Raw genomic sequence first — 23,617 nt, 5'->3', positions numbered from 1 at the left:
TTATGTAATAAAGGTATTCTTTCACAATAAAAACAATCACCCAGTGTTTTGATTTTTTCTAAAGTGTTTTCCTAAATGTTGTCATTTTTGTACTTTCATCTTCTCCGTATCTGAAAGAAGGCAAATTAATTCATTATTAATAATGATTGTCTTCTATTCGTTGAGGTGCAGAAATAAAACAAGATGTAGAAGCCCTTTCTTCAAGGCAATACTTTTGAAAGTAAGATTTAATAAGATGTAATGCCCAAATTGTTATTTGGGCAAAAAATTATTACTAATTACTTAGCAGTGTAGTTAGGAGAACTTCTATAGCAAGAACTATGAAGTCACTGCTCTAACTTGAACAGAATATATTATGCAAGCAATGAAAACCTTTAGCAACTAAAAAGCACCCATAAAAGATTTGCCAAATAATTCCTGGTATTAAAAAGGCACATAACTAAAATTAATTATACAGTAATATCTTTTTATAATCTTATGTGAGTCACAAGAAGTAACTGATTTTACATACTTGGAAATTGCATATTTTAAGTACAAAAACAGAACAATGGTCACACTTTCAGCTATAACATTACACCTATTTTATTCATTGTATATAAACAAACATTTCCTGAAAATTTTTAATTTTTGAGGCATTATGTTAAGTATGGAAGATATGAAAGTAAATAAGTGCATGCCCTCAAGGAACTTATTGAGGAAGTAAACTAAATAAACACAACTTGTTATACCATGATTATCATATACTAAAATATCTAAACTGACATGCTGCAAGATGGAAAAGGTTCAGGAAAGAAAACAAAGCAAACGTCTATTTAGGGAAATGCAAGTCCAAGGGAGTTCTTTCAGTGATATTTGTCAGTTTGTGTGTGCAGGTACAGTACAAGTACATGAAAAATGGGGGTATTGGGAGGATGGGAAATGAGGATGAAAAGTCTCTTCTACAGAAAAAAAGACAGTCATGAAAAGCAGGATTCTGGCAAGATCTGATCAGCCTTTTGGAATGATGCTATGAAAAGTTCCAAACATGTTAATACAATGGGTTACATGTGTGTGTGATTTAGTAATTAACTAAATATTTATGGCTTAATCCAAAATTCTTATTCTAAATGAAGTATACAATGACATAGCAATACATTTAATTATACTGAAGAGCCTGATTTACACAATTTACCAGAAGGTAGTGGCAACAAAAAGAACTGAACTAATGGTAGTTCCTTACCATAGATGCAAAAAGAAAGTAGTAGAGGGAAATCATCCAGACCAAAGAAGCAATGTTCTGTTAATTTCACTAAATAAACTGATGCATTAAAAAGACAAAAATATTGCCACAAAATACACTTATTTTCAGATTTAGAAACACTAAACTTGTTGAGATTAAACCAAAAAAGATAAATAAAAGCCAGACTATAAAACAACAATCTGCCCACCTACTGTGGGGAATGTGGGTGAAGGAGAAAGAATAGGGAAATACAATCCACAAAATATTCAAGGCAAAAATAGTTTGGTTATTACAATAACCACAATTTGAGAACTATAAACATTAAATGCAAATTAGTGGTAAATTCTAGGGTGGGTGTTCTTAAAGTCAATGATATTTTAAAACATCTCTGCCAAGGTGTTTTATAAACAAGTTGGTGGATGGATGTCTAAGAAAACCCTTGAAATGTATCTTAAAAGAGGATTTCATTTTAAAAAGAACAAACTGAAATTACTTGAGACAAAATATTGATTGGTTCTATAAAAGCTTAAGTGAACAGTATAATCAGTATGTGTTCATCAAACATCCATTTGTGCAAGAATAAACAGTGGCCCAGCAAGGCCTGCACACATGCATTACCACTGGTGGACATGAATGTTTACAGTTTGCAGTGTTGATGTCAATCTTTACCTCTTGATGTAGGAAAGGTGGAAGTGAGTATCGATCATTGTTCCTACATTTTACTACCAAATCCTGATTTAAAATATTCCTTCTCCCTAACAAAGGATACTTGTGGATGTCAGATCATATGTTCTGAGTAGGAAAAATAGATTTCTGAGTAAAGTTTCAATACTACCAACATGTATTTTGCTCCCCAGCAGACTTAGGAGAGGGGCAGGAAGGAAAAACAAAAACAAAAACAACAACAACCAAAAAAAAAAAAAAAAACCCTTTTAAATTTCACCCAAAAACTAATGGTAACAAATTTTGAATAACCCTGAAGGTAAAAGACAAATGGTAATAATTTTAATATTTTTTATCAGAAATATGGTAGTCATCTGACTTATCTTGCTATAAATTTTTTTGACAGAAGGCAAAAATGTGAGATTATATATTCAGAAAAGAAATCCTAAAAGAATCCTTGACAACCACCTGTCATATTAAAAGTTGGCAAAGACCTGAGCAGGAAAAGCTTTAAAAGAAAGGAAATACTCTCTATTTCATATACTCTGTAACTTATTTTTCATGTCAATAATTGAGAATGCCTTCTCCAAGAGAAGTTTAGACAAACATTATTGAACCCACAGTTCAATTTTGGTAAGTCAAATGTGTCTAGAAATTCATTCACTTCTTTCAAGTTTTAAACTCATTAGCATACAGTTGTTCATATTCATTCCTCATGATCTTTTGTATTTATGTGGTATCAGATGAAATACTTGTGCTTTACCACTCTATGTTTCTACCAATAATTAATGGGTCCAATCCTATCTTACTCTTCACAATGTTATAGGCAAGAATGAGTTCTGTTCACAGCAAAAAGATATCTTATGTTCATTATTTTTATTTCTCCTGTGATTTGTCTTTACCTTTTATAAGAAGATAGTTATGGATAAAAATATATTTAATAGCTTATATAAAGTTACAAACAACTCAGTTTCAGAGCTATATCTTAAACATAAAATATTGAGTTGTTCTAAAACTAAACACTACTATCTTTCCTACAGTTTCTAGATCAGAAAAACATAGTATATTACATTAATTCTGCTGTGTAGCTAGAATTACCAAGTTCTTGAGGTATTTCTATTAGTATTTCCTGAATATTAATTTTATAAAGTATTTTAAAATCATTTGAACAAAATTACCCTTAAGATAATCAGACATGGCAATATGTTCTCTTGATGAATCATATCCTTTGTTGACTCTCCTTAAGGACAACTGAATGGTTTATCAATTAAAATAATAGTCAAACACTTTCCTCACTGATGAGATGAAGAGGCATTACATAAAACTGAAGAACACTGATTAATGAAGGTGTGGGGGTAAGGTAGGGGCTGCATACTCTCCAGGAACTCTTTGGAGCTACTTAAGTAAGATTTTAAAATAGTTGCTCATTTATAAAATTTATGTATATTCAGTAGGTAGATATTTATTCAAATCTTATTTCCCTCAGTTGATTCAAGGCAACATCATTCAGTAACAAAATCACTGTCTTTATTCCATTCTGAGATTTTTCTCTTTAAATCTCTTTTCACTGAAACTAATACTGTTATTATTACTATTTGGGGCTGTCTGATATACCTCTGATTGTTCTTTTACCTTTAAAAAATGTAGTCATTATATGGTGTGCATGTACTAATATGCAACAACAAATTCTACCATTATGTACAACTAAAATGCACAATAAAAAATGTGGAAAAATCGAGTCAAATTGTATTTATATTCCTATATACTATATCTATATGGATGTAAGGGCATATATATACATATTTGTACATATTATATATATAAACTACATACATCTTCCAAGTCTTTCTCTTTTCTTTGTTGTTTCTTTTTCTTTCTTTCCAGTGCTACAAATTTAACCCAGCAACTTGCACATGCTGAGTAAGTGCTCAAGAACTGAGCTACAACCTCAACCCTATCTTAATTTCTTAATGTCATATACATTAAATTATTAATATTTTTTCTGAGTGTCAGTTTTAAATCAACCTTTTAATTTCTTGAGTATTTGTAACTGTTTATCTTAACTGGTCTGAGTTTTTTTTTCTTTTGTGTTAATCTTATCAAAGATATACTTGGACTCTTGGTTTTTCAAGGTATTTTATTTTCATTTCCTTTATAAGTAATAAAAATCATGATAGGTAGAAATAGGGACTAAAAAAAAGAAGACACTTGAAAAATAAAAAAAGATAGAGAACTTTTATAGCCACTTACTCCCTCTGGAGCCTAGTTCATTTACCTCCAAAAATTATATAAGTTTGGGACAGAAAATCCCCAAGGATCACAACCCCATAATACTTTAGGCACAGATGAACGATATGCCTGATTTCTCTTATCATTCAGGCTTTGTGAGAAGCTTGTTTTAAAAATTTATAGTTAATTCATTTCAGGTAAAGCAAATTCAAATGTCCATCAAGAATATTACTCAATTTTAAGGTTATTAAAAAAACTTTTTTAGGCCTGGCACAATAACACATAACTATAATCCTACTTACTTGGGATGCTGAGGCAGGAGGACTGCAAATCTGAGGCCAGACTCAGTAACTTAGAGACCCTATCTAAAAATAAAAAAATAAAATAAAATAAAATAAAAAGGGGTTGGTGATATAGCTCTGTGGTGGAGCATCCCTGGGCTCAAAGTCCAGAACTTAAAAAAAAAAAAAAAAATTAAGTTGCCTTAAATTTTATTTATACCCTTCTGCTTTCTTTCTAGAGTGAAGTATGAAGCAACTGACTTAAACAGACACAAGATTTTCTGTACCCCAACCTGTTTAAAGACTATTGTTAAAGTTCTAATTCTTGCTCTGTAATTTACTTTTTATCAATTTGAAGACTGTAGTGAAGGCATAGTTTACTTAATTTTTTAAAGTGTCCACTGTTTACACCCCCTTCATGAACTTAGTAGCTTATTAGATTAGACAATTTACTTTGTTAATGGTAAACCTAAGCTTCTTAGGTTCCTCCACAAGCAGAGTAGCTAGGCCTTAGGTAGAAATGTTCTGAGAATGACCATACTTCTTCCTTTTTAAAAAAAATCCAAAGCAATCTGTAGCTTTTTGTGAGCCTTTCTTGGCTTCTGGTTCACATAATCCATTTACTTGATTAGAATTTTAAAAATAGAATGACAAGACTAGCAGCACTAAAACGCACCTTCCTCATTTGGGAGGGGGGGTAGGTATAGTGAGGGATGGCTGGAAGAGAGCTATATTTTAATTTAATATTATGATTACCATTTTCCTGCTTCTATGTCTCAGTCCTTCAAAGACACTGAAATAACTCTGAACATTTTAAAATTTTCATTTGATAATTTGGGAGGATCTTCAGAGATCATGATTATGTATCTGTACTAAAGATATACCCACATGTTAAGAAATTTGATGCTGGACGCCAATGAATAAAAGTAGGAGTTAATTAGCTATTTTGATGATGAACTAGCAAGGCAAAGGGATGTAAAAATTCAGACATTTTTCATATTTCACATCACATAGTACTTTATAGTAATGAAGTAAATTAGGAGTGAAATGCAAAGCCAGGCACACACATATCAGCTGAAAACCACAGGAAAGAAGCCAGTCTGCTTTTTGTAGGCTTACTCAGTGTTTTGGGATAAAAATGGAGTCCCAAGTGAGCTTTTATGTCTATAAAAGATTCTCTCTTAAATTAATTTAAATAAACTAATGAAAAAACAAAGAAAGAACCCAAATTAGGCTTTGTTGGTGGGTCTATGCCATTTCCATACATTTTAGAGGAGAAGATAGTAAATAGTTTCTGTGACTCTAAGTGATACTTAGAGGAAAATCAAATCACTCAATGATGCCAAGGTCTGATTATCTACTGCACTTTAAAAGCAAGAGATTGCAGTCTGTGAGTCCAAAGTGGTTTCAGATGGACTGCCACAGTTGTGGTTTACTCTTGAACACTGTAACCTGTCAAATCAGAAGCAGGCAAGGTCTCTGCTCATAACAGTTCCACTTTCTACTGCCTATAGTTATGTCTGTAAGTCCATCATTTTTATTCAGTTGCACTCTGTTATATGGTTGAGTAGAATATCAAAACTATTCTTTATTATCTGGGTTACAGAAGATTTTAGTTATAAGAACTTAAACTGCTAATCTCTTGCTTATTGTATAGATGAAGCAGAATTCCACTGTACCTATTTTTATCAACTATTGGTATTTTATTATCCAATATAACTACAGACTGTGTAAGTGCCCAATATTTTCTACTCTTAATTTCCAAATATCTTATTGATTTTAACTAGTAACTTACTGACTTGTTTTTCCAAGCATCTAGGAGCCTGCCATTATGAGCTCAGTGTTACAAAACGCTCCATTTCTTCTCTTCTTTCTCCTTGATTATGGAATGCCCTTCTGGGCAACAGGCTTGGTTAGCCAAGATTTTCACATCAAACTTGAAAAGCTACTTGTTCAATTTTACATGTTCTATTTAGACTCTTTCCTTAATGACTTTAATGCTCATTTTTATAATATAAAAGTATTTAAAAATAAAGCATAAACAATATTTGCTCTCTGTATAATACATCAAAAACTAAACAATCATATCCTGTTTAGGCCATAATGACACCAGAAATGCATGTTTATCATCTGCTTTGGACAACTTAGCATGTTTTTGGCTCAAGGCAAAGTTGAACTAAAACCATTTGCAGTTGTCCCAAACCAAGATAACCACACATTTCTAAAGTAATTGATACCTAAAAGAACATTGCCTTTAGATCACAATTTATGATCTAAGCATACTAATTCCTTAAAGAAGGTTGCTATATGTATAAAGCATTTTGTCTACTGGACTTCCTCCAGAATTTAACATGAAATAATTATATTTTTAGCATATGTACACACTATGATAAAGTAGGCATTTAGCAACATCTTTTGGAATTCTGAAATTACCTCTCTTGCCCAATTTAAAGAGAAGAGAGAAACTGGGATTTCTTACTTGTAAAAGTATTATAATAAGAATACAAGACTACTGCCTTACACTTTGGAAGGCATGCAAATGAAATCATTACTCTTATTTTTCTTGAAGAATATTTAAAGAAAAAATATCATGTATAGCTAAGGTAAATAGAAGGCATGCATTTCCTTATTCATTGTTAAATTCCTCTAGGGAATCCAAGTATATGTCACTGTATTACAGTGATATAGGCATGGAATTGTCCTGGATACTATCTTAACTGAGGAGTTGCAAGTAACAGTCTACAAGTAACAGCCTAAAAAATAGCTCTTTAAAGGTCAAAACAAAAACAATTACCTTTGCCCCAAATATGTCTAGATAATTTATAACAAAAAATAAGTATATGATTAATTACATATTAGCTTTAATGAAATCATAACTAGCAAATGTCAGATCCAGAATAGGGAAATCTACACACTTTCAAAGAAAGAAAGAAATGCTAAGCTGTTTCCTGAAGTCAACTGTGAAGGCAATGTCTGACTGAGCTTACTCCTCTGTACGCTACTGCCATCAGATATAAAACAACTGATTTGAGAATTTCAGACAACAGTTTAAGAGTACAAGAACGAAACATGTAAGCACTGTGATGATTGTTCTATTACTGTAAAAAAGGAAGAATGTACTATACCTCCATTCTTTCTTGTTTAACTTCATCAATTTCATCATCTTCAAATATTGCCAAAAGTTCTCCTGTCTGGTCAATAGAGTTGAGAAAGTCCTGAGCAATTTTCTGTCTTTTGTTTGTATTACTGTTGCCACTTAGTTTGTCTTCATGAATATTAGGGAAGAAAGAAAAATATTCTAAGTTTATATCTGCACTAACCACTACATTTATTAAATACATAAAGTTCAGAATTGGAATTCTCTCACACTTATCTTTGAAAGCAGAATTCTTGCATCCAAAATAAATGTGGAAGTCATGCAGAATTAAATCATTTATAAGCATCACAAATCAGACTGACATAATAAAACCAAATTATTAATTACCATAGTAAATGTGCAAGGGTGACATGAATACTTTAAAAAGGGGAGATCTCAGATTTAGAAAAAGAATACTAATATACTATACTATTTATAATAGACACTTGTGAAACCAAATAATCAAGTAAAAACTATATACTTATGTAAACACAAGGCAAGAGCAGAATGAGTAACATTTTGTTAGAAAATATAGTTCATGACTAAGAGCACTAAATGAAATAGAGTAGAATATCATCTGATAATAAAAGAACTAATAGATATAAATTTTATGTACCAAAAGATAACAGCAAAATGAATAACAGAAAGAAAACTTCTTAAAAAACATAATTGTGAGATATCTGCACATATTTCTTTGAAAATTTGACAAGGTAAAGTTTATAGATTAAATAAATATACTTTAATACCTATATAGATATGAGAATTCACTTTATTCTCTTAGATCCATGAATCATTTTCTTCATTTTTGTCCTTTTCCTTAAAATTTTTATTTTCAAAAGTTTTCATAAATATCTGTAAGTGAAATGTTGCCTCTTCTAGAGGTTTTTCCATAAGTGTATGTCCCCCACCTTTTTTCCTTTTATCAGCCAACCTTGGATTCCAAATGTGACTCATAATAACCATCCATGTTTTCCCCTGCTCATACTGCTCAGACATCCACATAAACACATTCATTTAGAGGCCTTTTTTCTCCCCATTTTTTTCTTTCTAGGAAAGGGTTCTGGTCATGTTTCTTAGTTGATGGGAAAGAAAAATCCCTAGAAGCCTACTGGTATGGCTCAGATTTCTTTGTAAGGACTGCACCATATTTTATGGCATGTATATACCAAAACGTTCCAACCAATCCTGTTGATGGGCACACATTTTGATTCAGATTTCTGCCGTGGGAAAAGTCTAATGAATATAAAATGATATCACTGTAACTGAAAATTTATTTTTCCTATCAAACAATTTAATTGTTTTTTTCATGTTGTCAGTTATCTGGATACCCTTTATATTTATTCTCTATTTTAATCTTTTGCCCATTTTTCAACTGGGTGGTATGATTCTTGCTAATTTAAAAGGGCTCTTTCATATTTTCCTTCTGTCATTTGAGTGAAAAATAGCCCTTCAGTCCTCAATGGAGGGCATCTTTGGCCATAGAAGAGTTTTAACATTTTTACATTGTAAAATATAATTTTTTATTTGAGATGACTTTTCTCCACACCTATATAATATATATGTAAAGTTATAAGTTTTCTTTTCAGATTTTAAGTTTTATTCCTTTTGGTTTTTAATCTTTAATCCATTTAGAATTTATATGCATGTGGTCATATTCCAAGTTCAGTTTTATTTTCTCCTTAGCAGTCAGTAGCATTGGTACAGTACCATTAATATGCATTTTTCTCTTTTAGGAAACTTGTCACATCTTAAAATTCTTACATATCTTAGATTCTATTCTTGGATTTTGGTTTACTAATCTTTTTTTTTTTTAAGGTTTTTTTTTTTTTATTGTACACAAATGGGATACATGTTGTTTCTCTGTACAGGGAGTCAAGGCATACCATTTGTGTAATCATAAATTTACAAAGGGTAATGTTGTTTGAATCATTCTGCTATGGTTTTTTCCTTCCCCCCCACCCCTCCCACCCCTCTTTTCCCTCTATACAGTCCTTCCTTCCTCCATTCTTGCCCCCCTCCTTAACCCTAACCCTAAACCTAACCCTAACCCTAACACTAACCCCTCCCACCCCCCATTATATATCATCATCCGCTTATCAGCGAGATCATTCGTCCTTTGGTTTTTTGAGATTGGCTTATCTCACTTAGCATGATATTCTCCAATTTCATCCATTTGCCTGCAAATGTCATAATTTTATCATTCTTTATGGCTGATTAATGTTCCATTGTATATATATGCCACAGTTTCTTTATCCATTCATCAATTGAAGGACATCTAGGTTGCTTCCACAATCTGGCTATGGTGAATTGAGCAGCAATGAACATTGATGTGGCTGTATCTCTGTAGTATGCTGATTTTAAGTCCTTTGGGTATAGGCCAAGGAGTGGGATAGCTGGGTCAAATGGTGGTTCCATTACAAGCTTTCTGAGGAATCTCCATACTGCTTTCCAGAGTGGTTGCACTAATTTGCAACCCCACCAGCAATGTATGAGTATACCTTTTTCCCCACATCCTCACCAACACCTATCATTGCTTGTAATCCTGGTAATCGCCATTCTAATTGGGGTGAGACAGAATCTTTGGGTAGTTTTGATTTGCATTTCTCTTATTACTAGAGATGTTGGACATTTTTTCATATATCTGGTGATTGCTTGTACATCTTCTTCTGTGAAGTGTCTGTTCATTTCCTTAGCCCATTTGTTGATTGGATTATTTGTATTCTTGGTGTAGAGTTTTTGAGTTCTTTATAGATTCTGGAAATTAGCGCTCTATCTGAAGTATGGTTGGCAAAGATATTCTCCCACTCTGTAGGCTGTCACTTCACATTGCTGATAGTTTCCTTTGCTGAGAGAAAGCTTTTTAGTTTGAATCTATCCCAGTTGTTGATTCTTGCTTTTATTTCTTGTGCTATGGGAGTCCTGTTAAGGAAGTCTGATCCTAAGCCAACAAGTTGAAGATTTGGACCTACTTTTTCTTCTATAAGATGCAGGGTCTCTGGTCTGATTCCGAGATCCTTGATCCATTTTGAGTTGAGTTTTGTGTAGGGTGAGAGATAGGGGTTTAATTTCATTCTGTTGCATATGGTTTTCCAGTTTTCCCAGCACCATTTGTTGAAGAGGCTATCTTTTCTCCATTGCATATTTTTGGCCCCCTTTGTCTAGTATGAGAAAATTGTATTTATTTGGATTTGTGTCCATGTCCTCTATTCTGTACCATTGATCTACCTGTCTATTTTGGTACCAATACAATGCCGTTTTTGTTACTATTGCTTTGTAGTAGAGTTGAAGATCTGGTATTGCAATACCACCTGCTTCGTTCTTGCTACTTAGGATTGCTTTAGCTATTCTAGGTTTTTTATTCTTCCAGATGAATTTCATAACTGCTTGCTCTATTTCTGCAAGGTACATCATTGGGATTTTAATTGGAATTGCATTGAATCTGTATAGCACTTTAGGTAGTATGGCCATTTTGACAATATTAATTCTGCCTGTCCAGGAACATGGGAGATCTTTCCATCTTCTAAAGTTTTCTTTAATTTCTTTCTTTAGTGTTCTGTAGTTCTCATTGTAGAGATCTTTCACCTCTTTTGTGAGATTGATTCCCAAGTATTTTATTTTTTTCGAAGCTATTGTGAATGGGGTAGTTTTCCTAATTTCTCTTTCTGAAAATTCATCACTTATGTATAAAAATGCATTGGATTTATGAGCATTGATCTTGTAACCTGCTACATTACTGAATTCACTTATGAGTTCTAAAAGTTTCTGGTGGAATTTCCAGGTTCCTCTAAATATATAATCATGTCGTCAGTGAACAGGGATAGTTTGAGTTCTTCTTTTCCAATTCGTATCCCTTTAATTTCTTTGGTTTGTCTAATTGCTCTGGCTAGAGTCTCAAGGACGATGTTGAATAGAAGTGGTGAAAGAGGGCATCCCTGCCTTGTTCCAGTTTTTAGGGGGAACGCTTTCAGTTTTTCACCATTTAGAATGATATTGGCCATGGGCTTAGCGTAGATGGCCTTTACAATGTTAAGGAATGTTCCCTCTACCCCAATTTTTTCTAGTGTTTTGAGCATGAAGGGATGCTGTATTTTATCAGATGCTTTTTCTGCATCTATTGAAATAATCATGTGATTCTTAACTTTAAGTCTGTTGATATGGTGAATGACATTTATTGATTTCCGGATGTTGAACCAACCTTGCATCCCTGGGATAAAACCCACTTGATCGTGGTGCACTATCTTTTTAATATATATTTGTATGCGATTTGCTAAAATTTTGTTGAGAATTTTTGCGTCGATGTTCATTAAGGATATTGGTCTGAAATTTTCTTTTCTCGATGTGTCTCTGTCTGGTTTAGGTATCAGGGTGATATTGGCTTCATAGAATGAGTTTGGGAGGGTTCCCTCCTCTTCTATTTCATGGAATACTTTGAGGAGTATTGGAATGAGCTCTTCTTTAAAGGTTTTGTAGAACTCGGCTGAGAACCCATCTGTTCCCGAACTTTTCTTTGTTGGTAGACTTTTGATGACCTCTTCTATTTCATTGCTTGAAATTGATTTATTTAAGTTGTGTATGTCCTCCTCGTTCAGTTTAGGTAATTCATAAGTCTCTAGAAACTTGTTGATGTCTTCGAGGTTTTCTGTTTTGTTGGGAGTATAGATTTTCAAAATAGCTTCTAATTATGTTTGTATTTCAGTTGTGTCTGCTGTGATGTTTCCTTGTTCATTCCGAATTTTAGTAATTTGAGTTTTCTCCCTCTTTCTCTTTGTTAGTGTGGCTAAGGGTTTATCAATTTTGTTTATTTTTTCAAAGAACCAACTATTTATTTTATTAATTTTTCCGATTGTTTCTTTTGTTTCAATTTTGTTGATTTCGGCTCTGATTTAACTATTTCCTGTCTTCTATTACTTTTGGTGTTGGTCTGCTCTTCTTTTTCCAGGGCTTTGAGCTGTAGCGTTAAATCGTTTATTTGTTGATTTCTACTTCTTTGTTGAATGTGCCCCATGAAATAAATCTTCCTCTAAGTACTGCTTTCATAGTGTCCCAGAGATTTTGATATGATGTGTCCTCTGTTCTCGATTACTTCTAAGAATTTTTTTTATTTCCCTCCTGATGTCGTCTGTTATCCATTCATCATATAATAGCATATTATTTAATCTCCAGGTATTGGAGAAGTTTCTGTTTTTTATTCTGTCATTTATTTCTAATTTCAATCCATTATGATCTGATAGAGTACAAGGTAGTACTCTATCTTCTTGTATTTGCTAACAGTAACTTTGTGGCATAAAATATGGTCTATTTTAGAGAAGGATCCACGTGCTACTGAGAAGAAAGTGTATTCGTTCTCTGTTGGATGGTATATTCTATATATATCTGTTATGTCTAAATTGTTGATTGTGTTATTGAGATCTATGGTTTCTTTATTCAATTTTTGTTTGGGAGATCTATCCAGTGGTGAGAGAGGTGTGTTAAAATTGCCTAGTATTATTGTGTTGTGGTCTATTTGATTTCTGGAATTAAGAAGGATTTGTTTGACGTACATGGATAGCCAATGTTCGGGGCATAGATATTTATGGTTGTTATGTCTTGCTGATTTATGCTTCCCTTAAGCAGTATGTAATGTCCTTCTTTGTCCCTTCTGACTAGTTTTGGCTTGAAGTCCACATTATCTGAAATCAGGATGGATACTCCAGCTTTTTTGCTGTGTCCGTGTGCATGGTATGTTTTTCCCCATCCTTTCACCTTTAGTCTATGGGTGTCTCTTTCTATGAGATGAGTCTCTTGCAGGCAGCCTATTGTTGGATTTTCTTTTTAATCCAATCTTCCAGTCTATGTCTTTTGATTGATGAATTCAGGCCATTAACATTCAGGGCCTATTATTGTGATATGATTTATATTCCCAATCATTTGACTCATTTTTGTTTTTTTTGACATGATTTGGTTTCTCCTTTATTTGGCTATTCCTTTAGGCTAGTTCCTCCCGTTGCTGATTTGCATCGTTGTTTTTCATCTCCTCCTCATGGAATATTTTGCTGAGAATGTTCTGTAATGCCGGCTTTCTTTCTGTAAATTCCTTTAGCTTTTGTTTATCATGGAAGGATGGTATTTTGTTGTCAAATCTGCAAGTAAGTTTTGCTGGGTATAAGATTCTTGGTTGGCATCCGTTTTCTTTCAGGGCTTGGTAAATGTTGTTCCAGGCCCTTGTAGTTTTTAGGGTCTGTTTTGAAAAATCTGCTGATATTCTTATTGGTTTCCCCCTGAATGTAATTTGATTCTTTTCTCTCGCGGCCTTTAAAATTCTGTCTTTATTTTGTATGTTAGGTATTTTCATAATAATGTGCCTTGGTGTGGGTCTGTTGTAATTTTGTATATTTGGAGTCCTATAAGCCTCTTGAATTTGATTTTCCATTTCATTCTTCAAATTTGGGAAATTTTCTGATATTATTTCATTGAATAGATTGTTCTATTCCTTTGGTTTGTTTCTCTAAGCCTTCCTCAATCCCAATAATTCTTAAATTTGGTCTTTTCATGATATCCCATAATTCTTGTAGATTCTGTTCATGATTTCTTACTATCTTCTCTGTTTGGCCAACTTTGTTTTCAAGGTTAAATATTTTTTCTTCAATGTCTGAGGTTCTGTCTTCCAGGTGTTCTATCCTATTGGTTATGCTTTCTATGGAGTTTTTAACTTGGTTTAATGTTTCCTTCATTTCAAGAATTTGTTTGTTTTTTTGTTTTTTTCAGTATCTCTAACTCTTTATGAAATGATCTCTTGCTTCCCGTATTTGGTCTTTTAACTGTTGATTGGTGCGATCATTTAATGCCTGCATTTGCTCTTTCATCTCCTCCTTCAATGCCTGCATTTGCTCTTTCATCTCCTCGTTTGCTTCCTGATTGTTTTAATTATGTACATTCTGAACTCCCTTTCTGACATTTCTTCTGCTGTGCTGTCATTGGGTTTTATTGATATAGTATCTAGGTTTGTTTGGGACATTTTCTTCCCTTGTTTTCTCATATTGGTCAGATATCAGTGGGACTCTAAGATATTGCAGATTTCCTCTATTGGCTTATAGTGTCCCTGCAGATTTCCAGTATATCACCTCCCAGCCTTCAGTAGCCTGAAGTCGTGGAGGAACTTGATAATGCAGTGCTTTTGAAGAAAGCTGCCCCTAGCCTGCTACTGGTTCCAGGGCTTGGAGCTGGCTCTGTGTGGAAAGGCTCTCACTGGGCTCTCTGCTCTGAGAAGCTGCCCGTGGAAGGAGCCTGCCGCCAGAGGGAGCAGGGCTGCTTGGAGTAGTCTCTGGCTGCCCTGCCCTGGTCCCAGAGGTTGCCTGCAGGCCCGAGCTCGCCGCTGGCTCTGGGACTTGGAGCTGGCTCTGCGCAGAAAGGCTCTCTCACTGGGCCGCCTGCTCCAAGAAGCTGGCTGTGGAAGGCGCCCGCTGCCAGAGGGAGCAAGGCTGCCTGGGGAAGACTCTAGCTGCTCTGCCCTGCTCTGAGAAGCCGACCCTGTCCAGGCCTGCCGCCCGTGCCGAGCTTCACCCGGTGGGGGAGACTCACTCCGTGGCTCTATGTTAGTCCGAGTCTCTCAATGCCTCCCCTTCTTGAATCCTGGGTTCTGGAGCGACAGGAGATGCAGTCACCTTCTAGTCCGCCATCTTGGATCGCCCTGTTTTACTCATCTTTATAATTAGTCCTCAGTGAAACCACAGGCTTTATATACATTCTTATTCCTCTTTTTTATCCTGTCCCTAACTACATATGAACATTTATTTCACCCATAGAAATATAAGGATATTCTTACAGAATTCCACAAAAGCTTTTTTAAAAATTAATTTAGGGTAAATTGACATATTTAATGTCCTTCAATTACATTTTCCTTTCTTATTACACTGACCTTTAATTTTATTAATTTTCACAGGCAAAGTTGGTTAAAGTTTTCCCCTATTTCAACATTTGCAATTGCTCTCATTAAGTCCTATAGATGGTTGTACTGTTCATTGCTATTCATTGCTTTTTAAAAAATTAATCCTTATCCTAATATTATTTAGGAATGCAATTAATTTCCAAGTAGTTAAGATTATTGGGTTTTATTATTTTTCAGATTTGTATTGAATTGACATCAGTGAATTGATTCTTATTAAATATATACTCTTAATTTGTAATGGTAATCTTTGTGGTCAATTCACAAAGAATTTTTGTAAATGTTCTGTGAACGTATTGAAAAAAAATGTTGAGATTCCAGGGAAATAAAGTTGTAAGTGCATCTTTTTTTAAAATTTGTTATTTTTAGGTCCACAGACAGTAGAGTATATTTTGACATACTATGCTTACATGGAGTATAACTTCCCATTCTTGTGGTTGTATATAATGTGGAGTTACACTGGCTGTGTATTCATGAAAGAACATAGGAAAGTTATGTCCGATTCATTCTACTGTCTTTCTATTCCCATTCTCCCTCCCTCCACTTCATTCCTCTTTTTCTAATCCAATAAACTTCTGTCCTCCCCCACCTTATTGTGTGTTAGCATCCACATGTCAGAGAAAACATTGTCTTTTTTTTTTTTTTTGAGACTGGCTTATTTCACTTAGCATAATAGTCTTCAGTTCCATCCATTTAACCAGCAAATGTCATAGTTGAGTAATATTCCTCATACCACATTTTCTTTATCTATTTATCTGCTGAAGGGCACCTAGGTTGGTACCATAGTTTAGTGAATTGAGCTGCTATAAACATTGATGTGGCCATGCACTACGGTATGCTGATTTTAAGTCCTTTGAGTATCTGCCAGGGAGTAGGATAACTGAGTCAAATGATGGTTCCAAATGGTGTTTTTCTGAGGAATCTTCAAAGTGCTTTCCAGAGTGATTACACAAATTTGCAGTCCCGCCAGCCACGCATGAGTGTACCTTTTCCCCCCATATCCTCACCAATTTAATGTTAGTTGCATTCTTGATAACTGCCATTCTGACTGGAGTGAGATGAAATCTCAGTATACTCTTAATTTGCATTTCTCTAACTGCTAGAGATGTAGAACATTTTTTCATATATTTGTTGACTGATCATATTTCTTCTTCTGTGAAGTGCCTGTTCAGTTCCTTTGCCTATTTATTGATTGGGTTATTTGGATTTTTTTCATATTTTTTGAGTTCTTTATATATCCTGGAGATAAATGTTCCATCTGAGGTGCAGGTGGCAAATATTTTCACCCATTCTGTAGGCTCTCTCTTCATGTTTTAGATTGTTTCCTTTGCTGTGAAGAAGCTTTTTAGTTTGATATCATCCCATTTATTGATTCCTGATTTTATTTCTTGAGCTTTAGGATGCTATTTTTTTCTCTATTTTATGTTTATGGTGCCTTTGTCTAGTATGAAATAACTATTTATGTGGGTTTGTCTCTCTGTCTTCTACTCTGTACCATTGGTCTTCATGTCTGCTTTGGTGCCAATACCACGATGTTTTTATTACTATAGCTCTGTAGTAGAATTTAAGGTCTGGTATTGTGATGCTTCGTGCTTCACTTTTCTTGATGAGGATTGCTTTGGCTATTCTGGGCTTCTTATTTTTCCAAATGAATTTTATGACTGTTGTTTGTATTTCTATGAAGACTGTCATTGGCATTTTAATAGAAGTTACATTAAATCTGTATAGCACTTTTGGTAGTATGGCCATTTTGACAATATTAATTCTGCCTATCCAAGAACATGGGAGATCTTTCCATATTCTAAAGTCTTCTTCAATTTCTTTCTTAACAGTATTCTGTAGTTTTCATTGTTGAGGTCACTCTAACAAAAGAGGTTAAGCAAAATTGATATTTTGCTGATTTACTGTTAAGGTCTACTATGCCAAAATTTGTGTCTTCTATAATTATATAATATTCTTCTTTATCCTTTTGGACCTTTTAATATTAAATCTTACCTTGCATGATGTTAATATTGCCTCTTCTGCTAACATTTATTTATCCAGTTCATTATTTACAATTTTGAGCTTCCCATTTTTTGCTGTTGTTTACAAGTCAGCTTGTAATTGAAGAATTCAACCCATTGACATTTATTGTGATGACCAATATAATTTATTTTTATTGTTTTCTCTTAGTTCATGTTTAGCATTTATCTTACATTCTTTTTTCCTTTTCCTTTATTTTTACTGGTTTGGTTATGTTGCCAATGCGTCCATTTTTTTTTTCTTTTGTTAATTTGAAATTGTAACATAATCTTCCATTCTCTTCATGTTTACCTTTTCTTTTTCCATTTTCATTAATGTTGACTTTCCCCTCTTTTGCTTAGACCCATTACTTGAACATATTTAAACAATACTTCAATCTATTATTTAAAACAATTTGTCAAGTATACTTCTACCAAGAGGTAACATTTCCCCAATAAAATAATTTTTTTCCTATTCTTACCCACAATCCAGTAACAAGACCTTCCGATCACTTTCATGTTCCCTTTTCCACTCCTCACCAACAGACCTTCGAAAAATGTTTGCGTCATCCTTTCTACCTCTATCTCTAAACTCTCGGGTTCTTATGAAAAGTGTATTATTTGTGAAGCATTCAGAATTTCCTTTTAGTAATTTATTATAGTCTGAGTTTTTACATTTAGTTCTATGATCCACATTGATTTAGTCTTTGTATACTGTGTTAGGAAGGTGTCAAATTTTTTCTTTTGTATGTCAATATCCAGTTGTTCTAGCACCATTTGTTGCAATGACTATTCTCCCCCCATTAAATTATTCTGAAACCTTTGTCAAAATCAATTGACTCTAAATGTGAAGGCTTATTTCTGGTTTCTCAATTTCACTTCATTCCAACTGGTCATTTGTTCATTGCCAATACATCTATCCTCTTGTCAGTACCATTCTGTCTTGATTCTTGTAGGAAATGAAACCAGTAAGCATGAGTCCTCTGACTTGGTTCTTTGTCAAGACTGTTTAATCTATTCTGAGTCCTGTTAATAGCCTAGAAAATGGGTCATTTCCATGCCAGAATCTGACAGTTTCATGTGAATGATAAAATCAGTTTGCTCATTTCTACAAAATACAGGTGGATTCCACAAATCAAGTTGGAGATACTACCATCTTAACAATATTAGTATTTGAATCAATGAACGCAGGATATCTATTTTAATCTAGGCCTTCTTTCTTTTGACAATATTTTGTAATTTTCAATATAAATCTTAGAAGTCTTTGGTAAAATTTATTTCATTTCAAAGTATTTTGTTCTTTTTGATTCTACTGCAAACTGCACTGTTTTCTTAATTTAATTTTTAGAGTGTTTACTGCCAATTTACCAAAACCAGCTTGATTTCTGTACATTTGTATCATCAAAACTCAGAGTTTCCCATGTTTGGTAGTATATGCCTATAATCTCAGCTCCTTGGGAGACTGAGGCAGGAGGATTGTGAGTTTGGGGCCAGTATATACAACTTGAGACCCTGTTTCAAAATAAAATATCAAAAGGGCTGGAAAGGTAGCTCAGGGTTCAAGTGCCAGCCTCAAACAAAAACGAAAACAAAACAAAATTGTTGAGCTTGTTTAGTTTAACAGTTTTTAGTGGGTTTCTTAAGTATGTTCTATATATAAGACCATGTAATATACAAACAGAGATAATTTTACCTCTTCCTTTGCAGTATGGATGTCTTTTGTTTCTTTTTATGTCTAAGTATCTTTGCTAAAACCTCCTGCACAATGTTACATATAAGTGGAACAAGTGGCCATCTTTCTCTTATTCTTGATCTCAGGAGATAAAGCATCCAGTGTTTCACCACTAAGTATGATGTTGTTTGTTGGGTCATCGTCTTTTCTTTCTTTTTTTGGTACTGGGGACTTGAACTAAGGGGTGTTTTATCACTGAGTATATTCTCCAGCCCTTAAATCGTTTGTTTGTTTGTTTGTTTGTTTGTTTGTTTAAATTTTGAGGAAGGATCTTGCTAAGTTGCTGTGGATGGCCTTGAACTTATGATCCTTCTGCCTCAGCCTCTTCAGTAGTTAGAATTACAGGCATGTGACACTGCACCCGGACAATATCAACTTTAAAAAAAAAATGTTAGTGGACTTTATAAAAGATAGACAAAATTGGAGCTTATAAACTTAGATTAAGAGGAACTATTTGAAATAAATAAGATGTATGCATCAAATCAAATTCTGGTATTAGCAAAACTGAATAGTAGTCTTACGAGTCTAAATTTCTAGGTGTTCGAAGCATAGTTATTAACAACTATCATTAATTCAGTGGCAAGCATGTATCAAATGCATTTAGAATATTATACTGAACTCTCAAAAGAACTCTACTTGTTAAGAAGCATAATTTCCCTCTTAGAATTGAAGAAACTGACTCTACAGATCATACAGAGGAAGTATGTGGGGTTGATTGGAATCCATGTCTGTTTTGCTCCATGTGTGTATTTAAGCAGTCAATAAAAGGAAACTTTAAATTCACTTGACCACAATTTTACAGAATTAAAATTTATAAAAATTTATAAAAATGTTTGTAATGTTATATATGGGATAGTGTGTAATACATTTGATCAAAAAAAATTTTTTTTTTTTTTTGCAAGGCTCTTTCACATCATTTGTTGACAGTAAATGAAAAGAACTGGTACTTTTTCAAAGTTGTTTACCTTAGTTTTTGGAAATTCTCATTAGTCTAGTATTTTTTCAGTTTCTTATATTTTTAATTTATTAGCAATGGACACAATGGTATAATGACTGTAGTCAATAAAACACAAGAGCTATTGCTAAAAAAGAATTATTTTACAAAACATTTATAAATAACATGAATTATTTCAAGACATTTCTAAATAAATTTATTTCTAAATAAAGTCTATGAATTTATTTTGATTCAGTAAGTACCTATTTTCAACTTAGTAATGTTTGATTTTGCAACACTAATATTTTACTGAATATTCTAAAATGGGAAATGGAGTCAACAGATCAGAGAAAGAAATTTTTCTACTCTGTATTAGCTTTTGCGGGGCAGGGGCATTTACTGAGAATTTAATCCAGGGGTGTTTAACTACTGAGCAACATCCCATCCCTTTTTTTTATATTTTATATTATATTTTATTTTATATTTTATATTATATTTTATATTTTTTTATATTTATATTTTGAGACAGGGTCTTACTAAGTTGCTTAGGGCCTCACTAAATTGCTGAGTCTGGTCTTGAACTTGTGATCCTCTTGTATCATCCTCCCCAGTTACTGGGAATACAGGTTTGCACCACTGTGTCCAGCTGTTATTATGCTTTTTGTTAGGAATAAATAAAGTAGAATGAGGGACTTTATATTATAAAAAATATCAGATACATTTATTACAAAATAGCAAAAACCTGTATATGTCAATTTCAAAACTATATACACAGACACATAATTATTATGGCTCTCTACAGCCACCACCACAGAAAAATCACCCTTGCAAAAACCAATTATATTGGGGCTGAGGCTGTAGCTCAGTAGCAGAGCACTTGTCTGGCATGTATGAGGCACTGGGCTTGATCCTCAGTACCACATAAAAATAAAATAAAATAAAAGCATTCTGTCCATCTACAACTACAAAAAAAAAAAAATAAACAATTATATTAAATCAACACAATATTCTTAGTTTCATGATTATCTGATATAAAGCAATATACCAATTAAAAAGAAACAAATACTGGATTCTAATGAAGTCATATAAATAGAAAATCACAATATTCAACTGTCAACAAATAAATATTTGAATAATTTTCAAACTATTATTTTTTAATAATATATATATCCTAATGTGAAGGGGATATTGTAATTGACTTTGAAAGAATGTGTCATTCAACATACATGTGTCACAGTTACTGTTTTTCTCTTAGTGTTTTGTTTTGGTTACCTTCTAGAAGATCATCTTCATCTATGCCTTTGACGATCTTTGATTTGTAGTCTCGGATAAACATGTATTTTAGCAGTCTTCTAAGCTTTTTCTATTAAAAACATGAAATAAATAATAATAAAACTTCTATGTATATTCAAGTTTATTTAATAAAGACTATGACAATAAAATTTAATAAACCAGTAACCCAGAATCACTGGAGAAAATAGAGCAATCCATAGAACAAGTCTATAAAAATTAAACATAAATGCTAAAATGAAAGTACTTTTAAAACTACTACTCTTATGCAAGTATCCAGATGTTCCAGAATCACAATAATTATTTTTTGTGTGTCTTATAAAGTTTTAAAATTCTTTCTGAAGATCGTGATAAATACCACATTTGCCATGCTAAGATAAATGTCCTTATGCAGTGGAATTTTTATACACTTTTAAGACAAATTTTATTTTTAAAAAGTGACTTCTAAACATCTAGACTATGGATTTAGAACAATTGTTTTAAAAGGTCAAGCAATATCCTTTACGTATATTTTTATTATCTGAGATCTTTTCACCAGAAGAATTGGTTTACGTGTAATATTTCCGAGAAACCATTCTGTAACCTGAGGAACATATTTTTAGGAAACTTAAAGCCCATGAATGATAGTTAGATCTTAATATGGTCTTCTTCAGATTTATTAGAAGACTACAATTCCACTTAACTTTGAAAGTGACTGGTAATACAGTAGTCTGTTTTGTATTTATACTTAGAAGGTATTATCACTGATTCCTGACCTTCAGGTTTAACATTCCTGTTCTTTTTTCTTTCTTTTTTTTTAGTTTGTTTTGTGGTGCTGGGGATAGAATCCAGGGCCTTGGGCTAGGCCAGTGATCTACCACTGAGCTATGTCACCAACCCTTTTTTATTTTTGAGACAAGGTCTTGCTAAAATACCCAGGCTGGTCTTAACTTTCAAACTTCCCTCTTGTCTTGAGGCTCCCAAGTAGTTGGGATTACAGGTACATGCCATCATGCCTGGCTCCCTTGTCCAAGATTTCTAATAATAACTGAAATGTAGTGCATTTTACAAAGCTCTTCACAAGCATTTCAAAAGCTGTGAGACACAGACAAATACAATCACCTCCTTTTAAATATAGGGAAACTGAGGTAAAGATCGTTCTTATAACTAAAGTTCAACATAGCCAGAAGTAGAACATAACCTCCAAATCTCAGTTTATTCATTTGGAAATTAAGAAAAGTACCTCCCTAACATGCCTATTGTAAGGAACTGGTGAAAGTAGGTGAAACTGCTTAGTTAATATGTAAAACAAAGCAGTCAATAACAACTGCTTAGATATAAAGTTAAAATTATTAAGAGAAAAAAATACCCGCCCATGGGTGGCCACCCTTCTTTTCTCTTTGTTCTGATTCCACTTGGTATTTTCATTTTGTTTTGTCTGACATTGCACCCATGTAACCTACTTTAAATTCTTCTTGAAACATGTCAGTGTATAAATAAAATTATTACGTTGAAGAGAAAGATGAGAAAACTGGCAACTATCATCTAAGAGCTATGTCACTGGTTGGTAAAACGATTCTGGATAAGATTCCTTCTGACCAGTAGAAAGTATTGTCAAATGGCATGTATTTCTAAAGCTTAAATATGATTTAAAATTTGACTTCCACAAAAGGGCAAGAAAATATGTCGGTGTGGACTATATGATGAACTGATCTTTTATTTCCACTAGTGAAAAAGAAAGCCTGACAAAATGTTCTACAAGGTGCTAACACTCCGTAGTTTCCCAGCTAGGGTCTCACTGCTGCCAGCAGCAGTCAAGGCTTCTTCCTCACAGCAACAGTGCTATGTAGTACTTGATGTTAATTTTTCCTTAAGAATCTCCCAAATATAAAAAAGTGAACAAATCCCTCAAATGCTTACTCTTTTCTCTCTGAATTCTTCCTTCTCATTCATTTCCAGAGTTGCCATACTAATCATATTTTGCCTTTATTACTGAACAAGCATCTTGAGTTATTTTCCTTGCATTTGGCCCTGTCTGAATGACTGCATAAGCCCCACTTTAGGCAGAAACCCCAACTTCAACAAATCCTTCAGGCTCTCCATCTACATCACTTAACTCTGAAATTCTGGTAAGCCCCAAAGTGGTTCTTCAAGTCATACAGATTTCTTAAGCCAGATCATAATCTCCTGAGAGTGAAGACATTATTTTTCTCCCTTTATATACATATTTTTT

The 23,617-nt window shown here is 33.5% G+C and overlaps 1 protein-coding gene across 7 annotated transcripts in view; it reads right to left on the bottom strand.

Moving 5' to 3' along the window:
- The window catches only part of Supt3h (SPT3 homolog, SAGA and STAGA complex component), a 487,114-nt gene that overhangs the window by 141,159 nt on the left and 322,338 nt on the right, over positions 1-23,617 (bottom strand). For all 7 annotated transcript variants that reach the window (XM_047559654.1, XM_047559657.1, XM_047559656.1 and 4 more), the window contains exons 5-6: positions 21,388-21,478; positions 7,518-7,657 (exon numbers count right to left, since the gene is read on the bottom strand). In XM_047559654.1, the coding sequence (XP_047415610.1) occupies positions 7,518-7,657; positions 21,388-21,478 (231 nt within the window). The remainder of the gene's footprint in view (positions 1-7,517; positions 7,658-21,387; positions 21,479-23,617) is intronic.

The sequence above is a fragment of the Sciurus carolinensis genome, chromosome 7, assembly GCF_902686445.1.
Source record: "Sciurus carolinensis chromosome 7, mSciCar1.2, whole genome shotgun sequence".
Taxonomy (NCBI): Eukaryota; Metazoa; Chordata; class Mammalia; order Rodentia; family Sciuridae; genus Sciurus; species Sciurus carolinensis.
This window is presented reverse-complemented; position numbering and strand designations above follow the sequence as displayed.